The 14643-nt window shown below is 29.0% G+C and overlaps 1 protein-coding gene across 1 annotated transcript; it reads left to right on the forward strand.

The window, feature by feature from the left end:
* Positions 1 to 1187: 1187 nt before the first annotated feature.
* LOC109338020 (transcription factor MYB51-like) lies at positions 1188 to 8255 on the forward strand. The gene is made up of 3 exons (XM_019575148.1): positions 1188 to 1409; positions 2223 to 2352; positions 7125 to 8255. Exons 1-3 carry the CDS (start codon positions 1277 to 1279, stop codon positions 8152 to 8154), a joined length of 1293 nt encoding a protein of 430 aa, XP_019430693.1. The 5' UTR covers positions 1188 to 1276; the 3' UTR covers positions 8155 to 8255.
* Positions 8256 to 14643: the final 6388 nt, after the last annotated feature.

Raw genomic sequence — 14643 nt, forward strand, 5'->3', positions numbered from 1 at the left:
TGCACTATCAGTGTAAATATTTATACATAATCACTACATCATCTACCATTTATTTGGATTTTTTTTTAAAAGAGACAATGATGATTAAATAGAAATGATGGATGATGTAGTGATAATGTATAAAACTCACGCTTTGGTCAATGCATAAATTTTTCTCATACTTATATATGTTATATACCTCAGAATGTTTTTTAATATTAACTATATAAACATGTCCTATTATTGATATCAATTTAATAAAATATTAAAAGTGAGAGTGAAAATAACAAATGAATTTGCTTAAATTTAGTTTTCTTAAATATTAAATAAAATTTTAAAAGCAAAGAAGATCATTTTTTGGGGAGGGGTGCAGTTAATCCCCATCTTGACCATCAATTCTAGGGAAATTCAATGATTTGAATTAGTGAGTAGATCTAAATCATTAGATGTCCATAAAATTGATAGCTAAAATGAGGAGTAAGTGGATCTCCACTCCATTTTTTGGTTTTTGTTTTTTGGATGAATCGGATATCCTCGAAATGGATATATCTATTGATATTTATTAGATATAATGAATGAATTTGTATTTGTCAATTATCATCACTATTTATTGAATTATATCTATTTAAATCCATTAGCTCCAACATATGAATTTGGTTGGATTGTGGATAATTTTGACACATCTACCTAGGATCTTGAATCTCATGGTTATCATATTATAATATAAAACAAGATACAAAGTCATATATGAATTCATGTTCTCACATTTGTTCATTTCTTATGTCTTTAGATAAAGTTTTGGTATGATGATCTTCCTCAACTATAAAAAAATAAAAATATAGCAAATAAATAAATAAATGAAATGGGCCCTACGGTTAGAGGGCTACAAATAGCACATGAAAACCAACTACAATAGGTTATCCGTACATGTTTTTAATGTGCATTCTTAAGTATAACTACACCTATAATATTATAATTTTAGAGTTTACAGTTTACACAACTGTAAGAATCACAATTACATCGATTATATTTTTCCTCAATTATGATAAAAACAACCAATCACAACTGTTATTGTAATATTTCAGTAATGTGTCTGCATCGCTAGATCCATACATCTTCTATGTCTCTCATCTTTCTCTCTTTCTATAAATAAACACAAACCCTTCCCCGGCTCTTCTCATAATAAGTGAAGTTGCCATCTCATAAGACATAATCTAAATTTGTCTTCTATAGTATATATTTATATATATATTATTATATTATAGCCAAAGATAGTGTAGAAATTAGATACCCTCAAATGGGAAGGGCTCCTTGTTGTGAGAAAGTGGGACTAAAGAAGGGGAAGTGGACAGCAGAAGAGGATGAAATCTTGACAAAGTATATTCAGGTCAATGGGGAAGGTTCTTGGAGGTCATTACCAAAAAATGCAGGTACTTTTATGGAAATGCTTTTTTTCATAAGGATTTGGATGCAAAAACACACCAACTTTCTTTGATTAAAGTGATAAAACAAAGGAATAATACAAAAGAAAACTAGAAAATCGAAACTAATCAATTCGCCGAGCAAAATAGGATTCTAACTGAGCGTGTTTGTCTCGCTGAGCAAGAGTACGAAAGTGAGATTTACCAGATCTACTGCCTAAGATTCACTCAACGGGAGTTGGTCTTGCTGAGTAAGATCTGCTGATTCGCTGAGCGAGAAACCTGAAATCTCTATTCCAATATCGCTTAAAGAGTGGAGGTCTTGCTGAGCGAAAAACGATTTCTCACTGAGAAAGAGGCTAATTCATTAAAGGATAGCTCTAAACTTGATTTTTTGGTTATTTCAACGATTACCTATATGATATTAAAACAAATTAACATCAAATGAATCTATAATTTAGTAAAACAACCCTATTTCTAAAGAATTCAACCTTTTATTGAAATGTGTGCTTTGTGTATATTTTATATATTTGGGTCTTGCTAAGCACTACTTTAAGAGTGTTGGATAACATAGATAAGTAATTTTAATTTGTATATAGAAACACAAAATCCATTGTTCTTTGCTCCTTGATGTATTAAACACAAAATACTCAGATGAAAATAATAACTTTTAATTCTTTAATAATGGTCAGCATTTTATTTTTATATATTTTACTTAGTTGTGGACATTTTTCTTTTATTTTGTATGTGAAGAATGTCTAACTTGTTCTATTGATTGCCTTCTTCTCTCTAACTAGCATTTTTAATTTTGGGGTTTTGAAGGATTATTAAGATGTGGTAAGAGCTGCAGATTAAGATGGGTCAATTACTTAAGAACTGATCTAAAAAGAGGCAACATTTCTGTTGAAGAGGATAGTCTCATTGTTGAGTTGCATGCTTCTTTTGGCAACAGGTGAGTGTTTCTTTTTTGAGGTGCATTATATTCCAGAATATGGTAAAACAATTAACCAAATAGACGAGTAACATATCATATAATTGGGATAAAATTGCTCCTGACTAATTTGATTTCTTTCCATTTTGTCTTTTTTAAGAAACCTCACTTCATCTTCTTGCTCATGTTACCAGCAAGAGAAAAAAATGTTTATACCTAAAAAAACTCAAACTGACACTTAATTCATTTTAATTTTATGTGAAAAAACTGGGCAGATTGTCTTATCCCTAAAAGCACCTAATAATAGCACCTGATTATTTTCTTATAAAACATCTCTTCCAATGAAATATTTATGTATTGTGATGGTAATGATTTATATGTAAAATCTAATATCTATGTAATAACAGTGTAAAGATTTATATATCATTCATTTGTATTACTTTTATATAAGAGTCAATGATGATTGAAAGTAAATGATAAATGATATACTAACAATGCAAAAATTCTTACACAATTGGTACATATATATTTTTCATTTTACATATTTGGTATATCAACACTACTCATTTGTATTTGTTATTACTTATATTTAAAAATATAATAATATTATAAAAAACTCTCATACAAATTTTTTGGGAGAATGAAATATCTATGTACTAACAGGGTATAGATTTATACACAATCATTTATCATTCATTTGTATTACTTTTTAAAAAGTCAATTATTATTAAACTTGAATGATATATGATACTGTAACAGTTTATAAAATTCATACACCGATAACAATTATGAGTATTGATCATAATTTCATGGGTGCATGTCATAATTTACTCATCAAAATGGAATCAATAGACTATAGATGAATTTTTAATATAAAATAAGTAATTTTCTCATATTTAAATTCTAGACAAACATAATAAAATTGTTAATGCAACCAACATGTAAGAGATCTCATATACTCCTAAGCATAATATAGTCTCTTATAAACACTACATACATTTTAATTTAGGAATAATAGAAATTTGAGCATAAAGTCAACTTTCCTATCCTCAGAATCAAAATATTGCATGTTTGAGATTTTTTTGGTACATATTGTATGTTTGAAATTGATGGAACTAGGTTTTTTTAAATAAAATTTTAAATTATATACAGAAAAAATGGAAAGATAGAAGTAACAAAATTAAGACTAACACATATAGAGAGAATACTTACCCCAATATTAACGCCACTAAAGTTAACAAAAAATGATATTAGGGGGACGAAAATTGATGCCTGAAACAAACACAGAAATGTGCCTATAGAAAAATTAAATAATAATATTTTTTAACAGGAAAAACAATAGGGGTTTGAGTGGGAGATTTATCATAAGTTATATCAAATATGAAGGAAAAGAAGAGGCTAGGTGATAGTCAAGGGGATGGAACATCATAAACCATGAGTTGATGTTTTAAAGAAAATAATGAGATTTAATTTCTTCATTCCCAAAAATTATATAGAAATATTGTTCTTCAGTTTTGTAGTTAGAATTTTGAACTCTGTCAATAAAATTATATTTAGGATAACTTCTTATAGAAGGAAACAAATGAAAAATGAAGGATTAAAAACCATGAAATATATTGCTAAGATAACTCTAAAATATTTCCTTATATTCTAAAACTTAAGTCATAAACAAATCCTAAGTTATAGGATATATTTCATCATTGACTTTAAGTGAATATATATTTTTTTCTCTGTGTGAAATGTCTTTGCCATCATTTATAAAGAACAGTTTCAAAATGCTGACTAATTCACAGAGTCAAGACGATGCATGCATCTCGTGCACAGACTATTATTACAAAACATCAAAGGTTTTTTTTGGATTATATCAAAGGTTCAAAAGCTCTTCTAAAGTCATTAATAATTCAATTTCCGGGGTAGCCAGAATAAGCTATGGCTGCCGTACGAAATGATGGCTTATGCGGCTTCTTAAATGGCATTTTCTAGTGTCAACGTCATCAAAGTTTTATTTCATTTCTCTATATAAATATATAAAAAAAAAGAATTACATCTACTTATATTGTATGAGTTTAATACACTAGTATTATATTATATACTATTCATATTTAATTATCATTACTCTTAAAAAATTATTCACATAAATGATGAATACTACAATGACTTTTATAAATTTTTACACTGTAATTTCATAAACATTACGTTTAAATATAAATATATACGCATCCCATTAAAGTGGTTGTGAGCCACTATAATTTGCTACCAGTCTAATTTGATTTACTTCCATCATAGTTTTTGTAAGAAACCTGGTTTATCTGCTTCCCAATGTTCCTAGCAAGAGAATTAATATCGATATATGTTTAATACTTAAAACCACCTAAAACTGACACATCATTAATTTCATATGAAAAAACCAGTCAGGTAGGCTTATCTTTAAAATAGGAAAACATGTGTTAGTCCTATATTTTGTACTATTTTATGTACCATCAATTTTCATTGGTTAAAAAAATTATTTAAATTAAAAATGTAATTACTAAAAAAAAATTCTAATCAATCATAACTCCTGGCATATCGAATGACACAAATTAATGCAACAGCATATGTGCTCCCCTTAGAATACCTAAAATGACGTAATTATTTCATTTATCAAATACGTCAGCAAATGTATTTATGGTCAAACTGTTTTCATTTTCTTACTTTATTCGGATGTCTTGTTAGGCAGTCACAGTTTTAATTGCAAAATTGGTGATATCTAACTCAACTGAATGAAAATGTGGTTTAGTTCTTTTTTGAATGAATGATTTCAGAATAGTTCATAATTTTAAATTTTAATAATTGTTCGAACTCAACTTAATCATACATTTACAAAAAAGATTTATATTATTTAATATAAGATAAATGAAATGTCATATTACTTAAAGTCTATTACTTGGAGCTTGACTTTTTAAACGTATAGATCTTTATTAATGATACACTTTATGAAAGTTTTATTTATTTATAGTTAATTTTGTTGTTATTTGTAGTTATAAGAAATTAAATTTGCTTTCACAATTGTAATTACATGTGACTCCTTAGTTATGTGATTTTGCTCATAAAGGAAGTTAAGAAGTTTCAATTTTATAAAAAAATATGTTCCAAACTTTACTTACTTCCTAATGAAGTATACACTAATTTGATATGTTTCATGTTTTTTCACATAAAGAAAGAGAGATTAGTCTTCTTCACTCTCTACATATAATTGTTTATTAGATATGAAATTCTGAAACTGGAAAACTTGAATAAAATGCTTAGCATGCTTAGAATTTGTATAAACCTATATTCTGAAGCATTCTAGTCAAGTTTACAATAATTAGTGTATCTTATTGTTAATATGTAATAAGTATATTAATAATTAAATTTCCTCTTCTATTAGCATGAGATTTTGACGATTTTGTTCAAAAAACTTTACTACGGATACATACAAACTTTGTATTAATTCTTCAATATACGTTAGTTTCTTCCCAAAATAGGTATGTAACCTTAAAGGCGATCATCTCCAATGATATTGCACTTGAGATACTATACAAATGATATGTTATTTTTTCTTTAGACAATTTCAAAAGTAATAACATATTACTAATTAGATGATGTTATTATGATAATCAATCATATAAGAACATCTTGTTCACATTTTAATATTTTTTTCATCACTTCATCATTTTCATTGCACTACTCTTTTAACAAATTTCTCCATATGGCTTGTTTTGATTTATGTTATGCAATTATACATATAAATTACATTTTAAATTTTGAAATATGTATATTAGTTGGTTAGCTAATAATATAGTTGAGATGAAAAAACCATATACCATATCAAATCGTGCAACTGAATCGAACTAAACCATTTTCGGTTCACTTCCTACACCTAATTTCAACATTAAATGAACGAAACTGTTCATATTCTTCTACACCAGTTGAAGATGAAATTGAAGTGTTCCTCGTAATTGAATGTTAGATGTAGTATATAGTTAAACTACACCAGGTTCGTTTCATATTTGGTTATCCTAGGACGTTGAATAGTTTTTATTTATATTTAAATTTTCTTTACTTAGATATAAATAACAAGAGATCGTAATCTAATAGTATTATTATTATACTGATTATATTATTTAAATTCATATATCAAACTTATTTCAGATCCAGACAAATGAATGATACTGGTTTAGATGTTACATTTTCGGGACCCTTAAATCAAATTTAGGGTTAGAGGAGAGAACATAATTATGAATGTTTTAACATTATTATTTTCAATTTGCCTTACCATTATAATCCCATGAAAATAAAAAAAGAATCCTCTCCTAATACATAGGCAGATGTCTGTTTTTATTGATATTTTTAATAATAAAAATGTAATTTTATAATAAATAAAATGATAAAAATGTATGTTGTTTTTTGTTTATTATTATTGTATGGTATTTGTCTTCCCCTTTAATGAATAAGATCTTTATTCATGAAAATCCTATGTGAATCTTATATTTACTTTATATCTTTCTAAATAAGAAGATTATGAACTGATAATGTAAAGATTTATATATAGTCAATGCATCATTTATCATTTATTTAAATTACTTTTTTCAAATAGTCAATGATAATTGAAAAATAATACATAATATAGTAATGTAAAAAACTATTACACTATCATTGTATGTACATTTTTTTTAACTAATAATTCTTTTTGAATGAGGACATATGATCATCCTCCTTACTTTAAAAGGAAAAGTTGCATGATGAAGTTTTTAAATTGTAACAACAATTTTCAGGTGGTCTTTGATAGCTAGTCACTTGCCTGGTAGAACAGACAACGAGATCAAAAACTATTGGAACTCTCACTTGAGCAGAAAGATTTACACTGCTACCACCACCACCACCGCCACCATCACCACCGCCACCACGACCACCGTGCCAAGAATCATGGATATACCACCTAAGCGAAGAAACGGTAGAACCAACCGATGGGCTATGAAGAAGAACAAAATCTATGCCCTAAAAACAAAACTTAATAATCATCAAGAGAGTCCAAAACAAAGTTATCAAAGTGTTGTTACTCATAAGAATCATGAAGCAGTTCCTCTAGCACCCACTCCATCACTAGAATTTGATAACTTCACAATGGTAATGGATTTCATGGTTTTCGGTGAAGAAATTGGTGATGGGCCAAGTAAAGGTTCTTCTAAGCAAGAAGATGAAAATGAAAGAGGTACAGTGGTTGATGAAAAGTACTGTTTGATGGAGGAAGATGCAATAATAAATAATATGTTATGCATTAATGGTGAGAAAGAAAAAAGTGACCCTGAGAATTCAGTACAGTACCAAGAATTCATTAATGATGGTTGGGGTTTGAATTTTAATGAGATCATGGACACTTGCTTTATGGAAGAACCAAGTGGACTTTTGTCGTTGACATTTGGTGAAGAAATAGAAAATAATAATAATAATAATAATATTAATATTAATGATCTTGTGCCAAATGGTGCTGCTAAAAATGAACAAACATGTACAACTCATATAGAGAATAATAGTGTTAACCAAAGCTCAAATGGGGAAAGTGGAGAATTATTGTGTTCTTCTTCTTCTATGGTTACAGGTTTAGATGATAGCAATAATAATAGTAACTGGGATTGGGGAAGTGCCATACAATTGAATGGTAATGATGATCTTTCAGAGTCATTGGAGAAGAAAGAAAATTTACTCACTTGGCTTTTGGAAGATGATGATTGGGGAATGGATTATAATCAATTGGGAGATATTGATTCTGAAGTGGATCTAATGCTTGCATGGCTTAGTTCTTGACCTTGATGTTATCACGTATCTGTCTGTATAAGCACTAAGCTTATGAGATAATTTGTCTATCGCGTGTGTCACTTCATATGTTACTGTTTGTAAGTAGTTAGAAAAATAATTAATTATTAAAATTTTAATTTAAATATATTTTTTCAACCAATTACAAATGGTAACATATAGAATGATACACTTTGTGAGACAACAGATATGATTCCGTCTATCACCTACTTTTCTATAATTTTATTGTATAAAAAAAAATGTGTATGACTAGTCAGAAAACATGATCATGGAGTTGGTTCCCTTCTTATTTTGAGCGGCTTGTAATTAAACTAGATCAAAACACAAAAGTAGTTTTCTTTAATTGTTTGTAATTTACAAAGTATTTCTACATCATTATTGCATTTATAAAAAAATGCAACCCATATGTCTATTTCAATTCACTTATGTAATATATTTTCTTCATTTGTTATTTATCTTTTTATGATAAATATGGTCATTCATTTCTACTTATCATTTTTCTTATAGATTAAGTACGAAAAATATTATAAATAAATTATTTATATTCTTATTGATTTTTTAAAGATATAGATAAATGAACAAATTTGTTTTACACGCTTATTTAGAAACTATGGTAGTATAAAACTACTGAGAAAAAAATATGATTTTACAACAACCCCTATTCCTTAATATTAGTCACTTCGGGGAAATTATTTTTTATATATTTGTCAATTTAAAAGTTCAAGAAAATATTAATCGCTACTTTTTCTTATATCATTAATGTTAGTAGTTAATTTTGTAGTCATTAGAGACAATAAGTAAAATAATATTAATGAGTTAGAATCCTCTCAAGTAATGGAGAGAGAAATGACTTTATCCTTTATATTTAAAAGGTAAAAGTATAATCTCATTTTAAATAAAAATGATATAAATGTTAAGATATGTTATTTTTCATTTACTTTTTCATAACATTTTTCTCTTTATTAATGAAGAGGAAGATAAGGAAAAAAAAGAAGAGAAACAAACAAAAATTTTAAGCACTATTATATTAATTAGCCCAGACTTTGGATATAATGATAAGATTGCTTGTATTTTGATCCAAAGATTATAACTTTAAAATCAAGAAACAAGTTTTTATCCGTGAAGATAATTTTATATATATTTACTCTCCTCATACCCATGGTTAGATAGGAGTCTCATGTATCAGAATACTTTTTTTAACTATATTGGTATTTATTTTTACCCTATAATTAAGACATTTAATAGGAAATGCAGGGAGTGTGTGTTATGTGAAACCCGAATAAAGGAAAATGATATACAATTCTACTAAATTCTCCTACTAATTTTCTTACCCACAAAATAAAATGTCATGTGTCACAAGGTCATACTTTATTTATTAGTGATTGATTTTCAAGTAACATGTGTCACTTTCTTGTAGATAGGAAGATTACTATGAGAATTTAGTAGGAGGATATAACATTACTCTTAGTAAATAATGAACAATTATTTGTTGACATTACTATTGCCTAATTATAAAATTATTCCAAAATTAAATATAAAAGACCAAAACTTAAGTCCTCCCATGGTATCATTTAAAAAGAGAAAGTTTTTAATAAAGAACAATCAATTATTAGTTTAAGTAATGTATGTTTATTTCCTTTTAAACAAGAAGTTTTGAGTCATCCAAAAGTCTCATTTCCCTATCTCATGAGGCTTTTATTCAAAACAGAAGTATTCTAGATGCAGTGGTGGTTCTAAATGAAGTTATTCACTCTGCAAAAAGAGGTCCAAATGGTTGCTTAATTGTGAAGGTTGACTTTGAAAAAGTCTATAATTCGGTGGATTGGAGTTTCCTAGACTATATGCTTCAAAGATTTGGTTTTCCGCAGTCTTGGCGAGGTTGGGTTAGGACTTGTCTTTCTTCGACTTCTATGTCTATACTTGTTAATGGTAGCCCTACAGAACAATTTTCGCTGTCAAGAGGTATCGGCCAAGGCGATCCAATGGCCCCGTTTTTGTTACTTCTTGTAGCAGAAGGGTTATCTGGTTTAATGCGATCTGCAAGTCAGATTGGGCTGTTACAAGGCTATAGTGTTGGAAGAAATCATATAGAAGTGACTAATTTGCAGTATGCGGATGATATAGTTTTGGTGTGTAAACCAACTGTTGAGAACTTATGGTGTTTGAAAAGTATTATGTGTTGCTTTGAACTAGTTTCTGGTTTGAAGGTTAATCCCTTGAAAAGTTGCATCTATGGAGTTAAGGTTGATGGATCTTTCATGAATGTTGCTTCTCAATTTCTGGGTTACAGTATTGGCTGCCTCCCGTTCAACTATCTAGGGATCCCAGTTGGTGCAAACCCGAAGAACAGTTCCACGTGGTCTTCTGTTGTCGCTGCGGTGGCTAAAAGATTAGTATCTTGAAGAAAAAAGTTCATTTCTTTTGGTGGTAGGGTAATTCTTCTAAATGCAGTTTTGGCTAACATTCCCATTTATTTATTGTCTCTTTTTAAAGCTCCTAAGAAGATTATCCTTAGCTTAGTCAAGATTCAGAGGAGATTCTTGCGGGGTAACAAAAATGGAGGGAAAGGTGTGTCTTGGGTTTCTTGGGATGATGTTTGTTTGCCTAAGTCTGCGGGGGGGCTCAGGTAAAAAATATTGAGTTATTTAATTTAGCATTGTTAGGTAAGTGGAAATGGATGTTCCTTGTGGATCATGATTCCTTGTGGGTGAGGGTCGTGACTTCGAAATATGGTGACTGCATTCTTTCCTCTGCCTCGGGTTGGTCTTCTTGGTGGAAAGAGGTTGTCAAGGTGGGTAGGGGAGATAACATTAGTAATAACTGGTTTCATAGGAATGTTGTCAAGAAGATAGGAGATGATTTGAGTACAAAGTTTTGGACTGATGTTTGGGTTGGGCTTGAGAGTCTTGCTAAGTGTTTTCCTAGGTTGTTTTCTGTGGTCCTAAATAAAGACGAGTTAGTCTCTTATTGTGGTTCTTGGGAGAATGGTGTCCGGGAGTGGAATGTGTTTTGGCATCGAAACCTTTTCACTTAGGAGGAAGATTTAAAAATGAAGTTGATTTCTACAATTTCCTCGGTAAGCTGTAAGAAGGATGAGTCAGATGTTTGGTCCTGGAGTCTAGTGAACACGGGAGTTTATGAGGTTAAAACGACATATTTTTTAGCTCTTAATACTGCTGCATATGATGTGAATTCGCTTCTGGATAAGGTGTGGATAGGTTGTTGTCCTACTAAGGTCTGTTGCTTTATTTGGAAGCTCTTAAGAGAGAGATTACCAACTAAATTGCAGCTTCATAGAAGGAATATTATCCCTGCCGGAACGGATCTGATGTGTAACCTCTGTCTATAGGACCAGGAGGATGTCTCTCATTTGTTTGTCAATTGTGTTTTCACAATAAAAATTTGGACTTTATGTTTGGATGGGTTTTAACGTTGATGGGTGGTTGAATGCTACAAAGTCAGCTGACATCCTCAGTACTACTGATGCATTTCGTGTGCACATGTCTCTCTGTAGCAAAGCGCTATCTTAAATAAAACTTGTCTAGAGTGTTAATAGTTATATCTTTTCGCAACTGGGTTTAGTTATATATATATATATATATATATATTGACTTTTCTACATTTTTAAACTATGTCTAGCTAGAGTTTATACTCTTTATAGAAAGAATCTTATTAAATTCTCTTATTATGAATTGTATGATTTGTCAATGAATGAATATTGTTAACAAAAGTTTATCTTTTAATATTGAATATATTCATCATCATAAAATGCAATATTTTTTGCAACAGTTATGTTTTACAGAAAAAATAATATTCAGTCTAATGCTCCTTTTAGAAATCAGGGTCTCATACTTAAAACCACTCTCAACGGTGAAAGAACATTTATGTCGTTGTTAATGTTGCTGGCATTGGAGATTGGTTCGGTTATGATTGACATAAAAAGATTAGGTCAGGTGTTCATCATACATTGTTTTGGGTTGGAGATCAATGTTTTAGGGACTTGTGCTCTTATTATTGCAGGCTTTGGCAACTAGTCCTTGCAGTGAATTCTATATAGCATTCAGTGAAATCTGATTATTAGATCTTAATAAATTACTACTTTTTAAAATATGTGGAAGACTATGTTCCATCCAAGTTGATTGTTTTCTTGCGAAACTTTTCTTGATAGAGCATCGATAATGATAAATAATATATTTATTTTTATTTGGGTCTTACATATTATTTTATAACTTATTATAATTCTTCATAAAATACGAATATCATCTAATTTTTCTCCACAATAAAAACATTATTACTATTCTTATTTGGGTCCACAACTTGCTACATTCTTAATCAAACATCTAATTTTTTCATTCTCTCCATTTGTTCTTATTTCTCTCTCATCATTCTTATTTAAGAATATAATTCCTAAAATAAGAATGACACAATCGAAAATAAAGTAATAATATTCTTATTCTATTAGGAACAACCTTAAGAACGACCAACGGGAGTCATAAAGGTAGTCTGATGGTGAAGAGGGTGATCGTAAGGAATGGAGTGCAGGAAGTTGTGGGTTCGAGTCCCACCATCAACATAAAATGGGAGTTATAAGGTGGTTAGATAGTAGGGGGTGTAGGAGGTTAAGGGTGGAATCTCACCCACCATAAAATACTAACATACTAACAACTAATATACTAATAATTGCCGAACAAAAAAAATTTCCTTCAAACACTTGATTATGTGTGGTGTGCATATAGGTATAGTTCTTACGTTGTAGGTAACCTATAGTGGAGAGGATGGGACGAATTTACATGACTACAGTATTTTGACTTCTTTATTATGGTTCTAGTTTGACTTTTAAAAATATTATCAGAGTAGTGTATTTTTCACTAAACTCGTGAATAAGTTGCAAAAGACTTTTTTCTCTTAAAATTATGGACACCATCCATAAAGTAAAGATTCACATAGGATTATTATTCCAAAAAGATTATTATTCAAAAAGAATTATTAGTGAGAGAAAATGTGTATAATTGCATAACATAAATCAAAACAAGCTATATTGAGAAATTTGTCAAAAGAGTAGTGCAATGAAAATGATGGATTAATGAAAAAATATTAAAATGTGAACAAGATGTTCTTATACGCTTCATTATCATACTAACATCATCTAATTAGTAATATGTTATTACTTTTGAAATTTTCTACAAGAAAAAATTGCAGATCATTTGTATAGTATCTCAAGTGCAATAATATCATTGGAGATGATCTCCTTTAAGGATATATACCTATTTTGGGAAGAAACTAAAGAATTAATACAAAGTTTGCACGTATCTTAGTTGAAACTTTTTTAAACAAAATCGTCAAGATCTCACGCTAATAGAAGAGGAAATTTAATTATTAATATACTTAGTACATTATTAACGGTAAAATACACTAGTTATTGTAAACTTGACTTTTTATTCAAGTTTTCAGAATTTCAGATCAAATAAACAATTATATGTAGAAGTGAAGAAGACTAATCTTTCTTTCCTTATGTGAAAAACTTATCTAACATATCACATCAATAATGTATACTTTCGTTAGGAAGTAAGTAAAGTCATGAACATATTTTTCTATAAAAATGAAACTTCTTAACTTCCTTTATGAGCAAAATCACATAGTTAAGGAGTCACATGTAATTACAATTGTGAAAACAAATTTATTTTTTATAAACTTTCATAAAGTGTATCATTAATAAAGCGTATAAAAAGTCAAGCTCCAAGTCTTAAATAGACTTTAAATAATATGACATTTCATTTATCTTATATTAAATAATATAAATCTTTTCTAAATGTATGATTAGGTTGAGTTCGAACAATTATTAAAATTTAAAATTATGAAGCATTATGAAATCATTTATTCAAAAAAGAACTAAACCTCATTTTCATTCAGTTTAGTTGGATACCACCAATTTTGCAATTAAAATTTAAAACTGTGACAGCCTACCAATACATCTATACTATATATAAAGCCAAAACATGGTGTAACCATCACCATGGTATAATTTATATATTCTTATTTTGCCCCTCATATTATTTAATTTTTACAAAAAAAACCATATAATCCTAATTAATCATCACTAACATATTAATTAACCACATTTATCACCTTAAACTATACATTATCATAAACACACAAAAATTATAATATAAAATACACTGAACAAATATATTCTAATTATAAAAAATGAAATATATAATATCACACAATATTGTTCGGCAGGCACGAAGTGCCTATTAACACTAGTCCGAATAAAGTAAGAAAATGAAAACAGATTGACCCATAAAACATTTGCTGACGTATTTGATAAAGAAAATAATGATGTCATTTTAGGTATTTAAGGGGGAGCACATCTACTCTCCACTAGTTTGATCACTCTATGGAAGTAAATCAAATTAGACTGGTAGGAAATTTACCCTAAGTATTTGAGATAGTGACTGACAACCACTTTATTGGGATGTG

The sequence above is a fragment of the Lupinus angustifolius genome, unplaced genomic scaffold, assembly GCF_001865875.1.
Source record: "Lupinus angustifolius cultivar Tanjil unplaced genomic scaffold, LupAngTanjil_v1.0 Scaffold_16_127, whole genome shotgun sequence".
NCBI classification, from domain to species: Eukaryota; Viridiplantae; Streptophyta; class Magnoliopsida; order Fabales; family Fabaceae; genus Lupinus; species Lupinus angustifolius.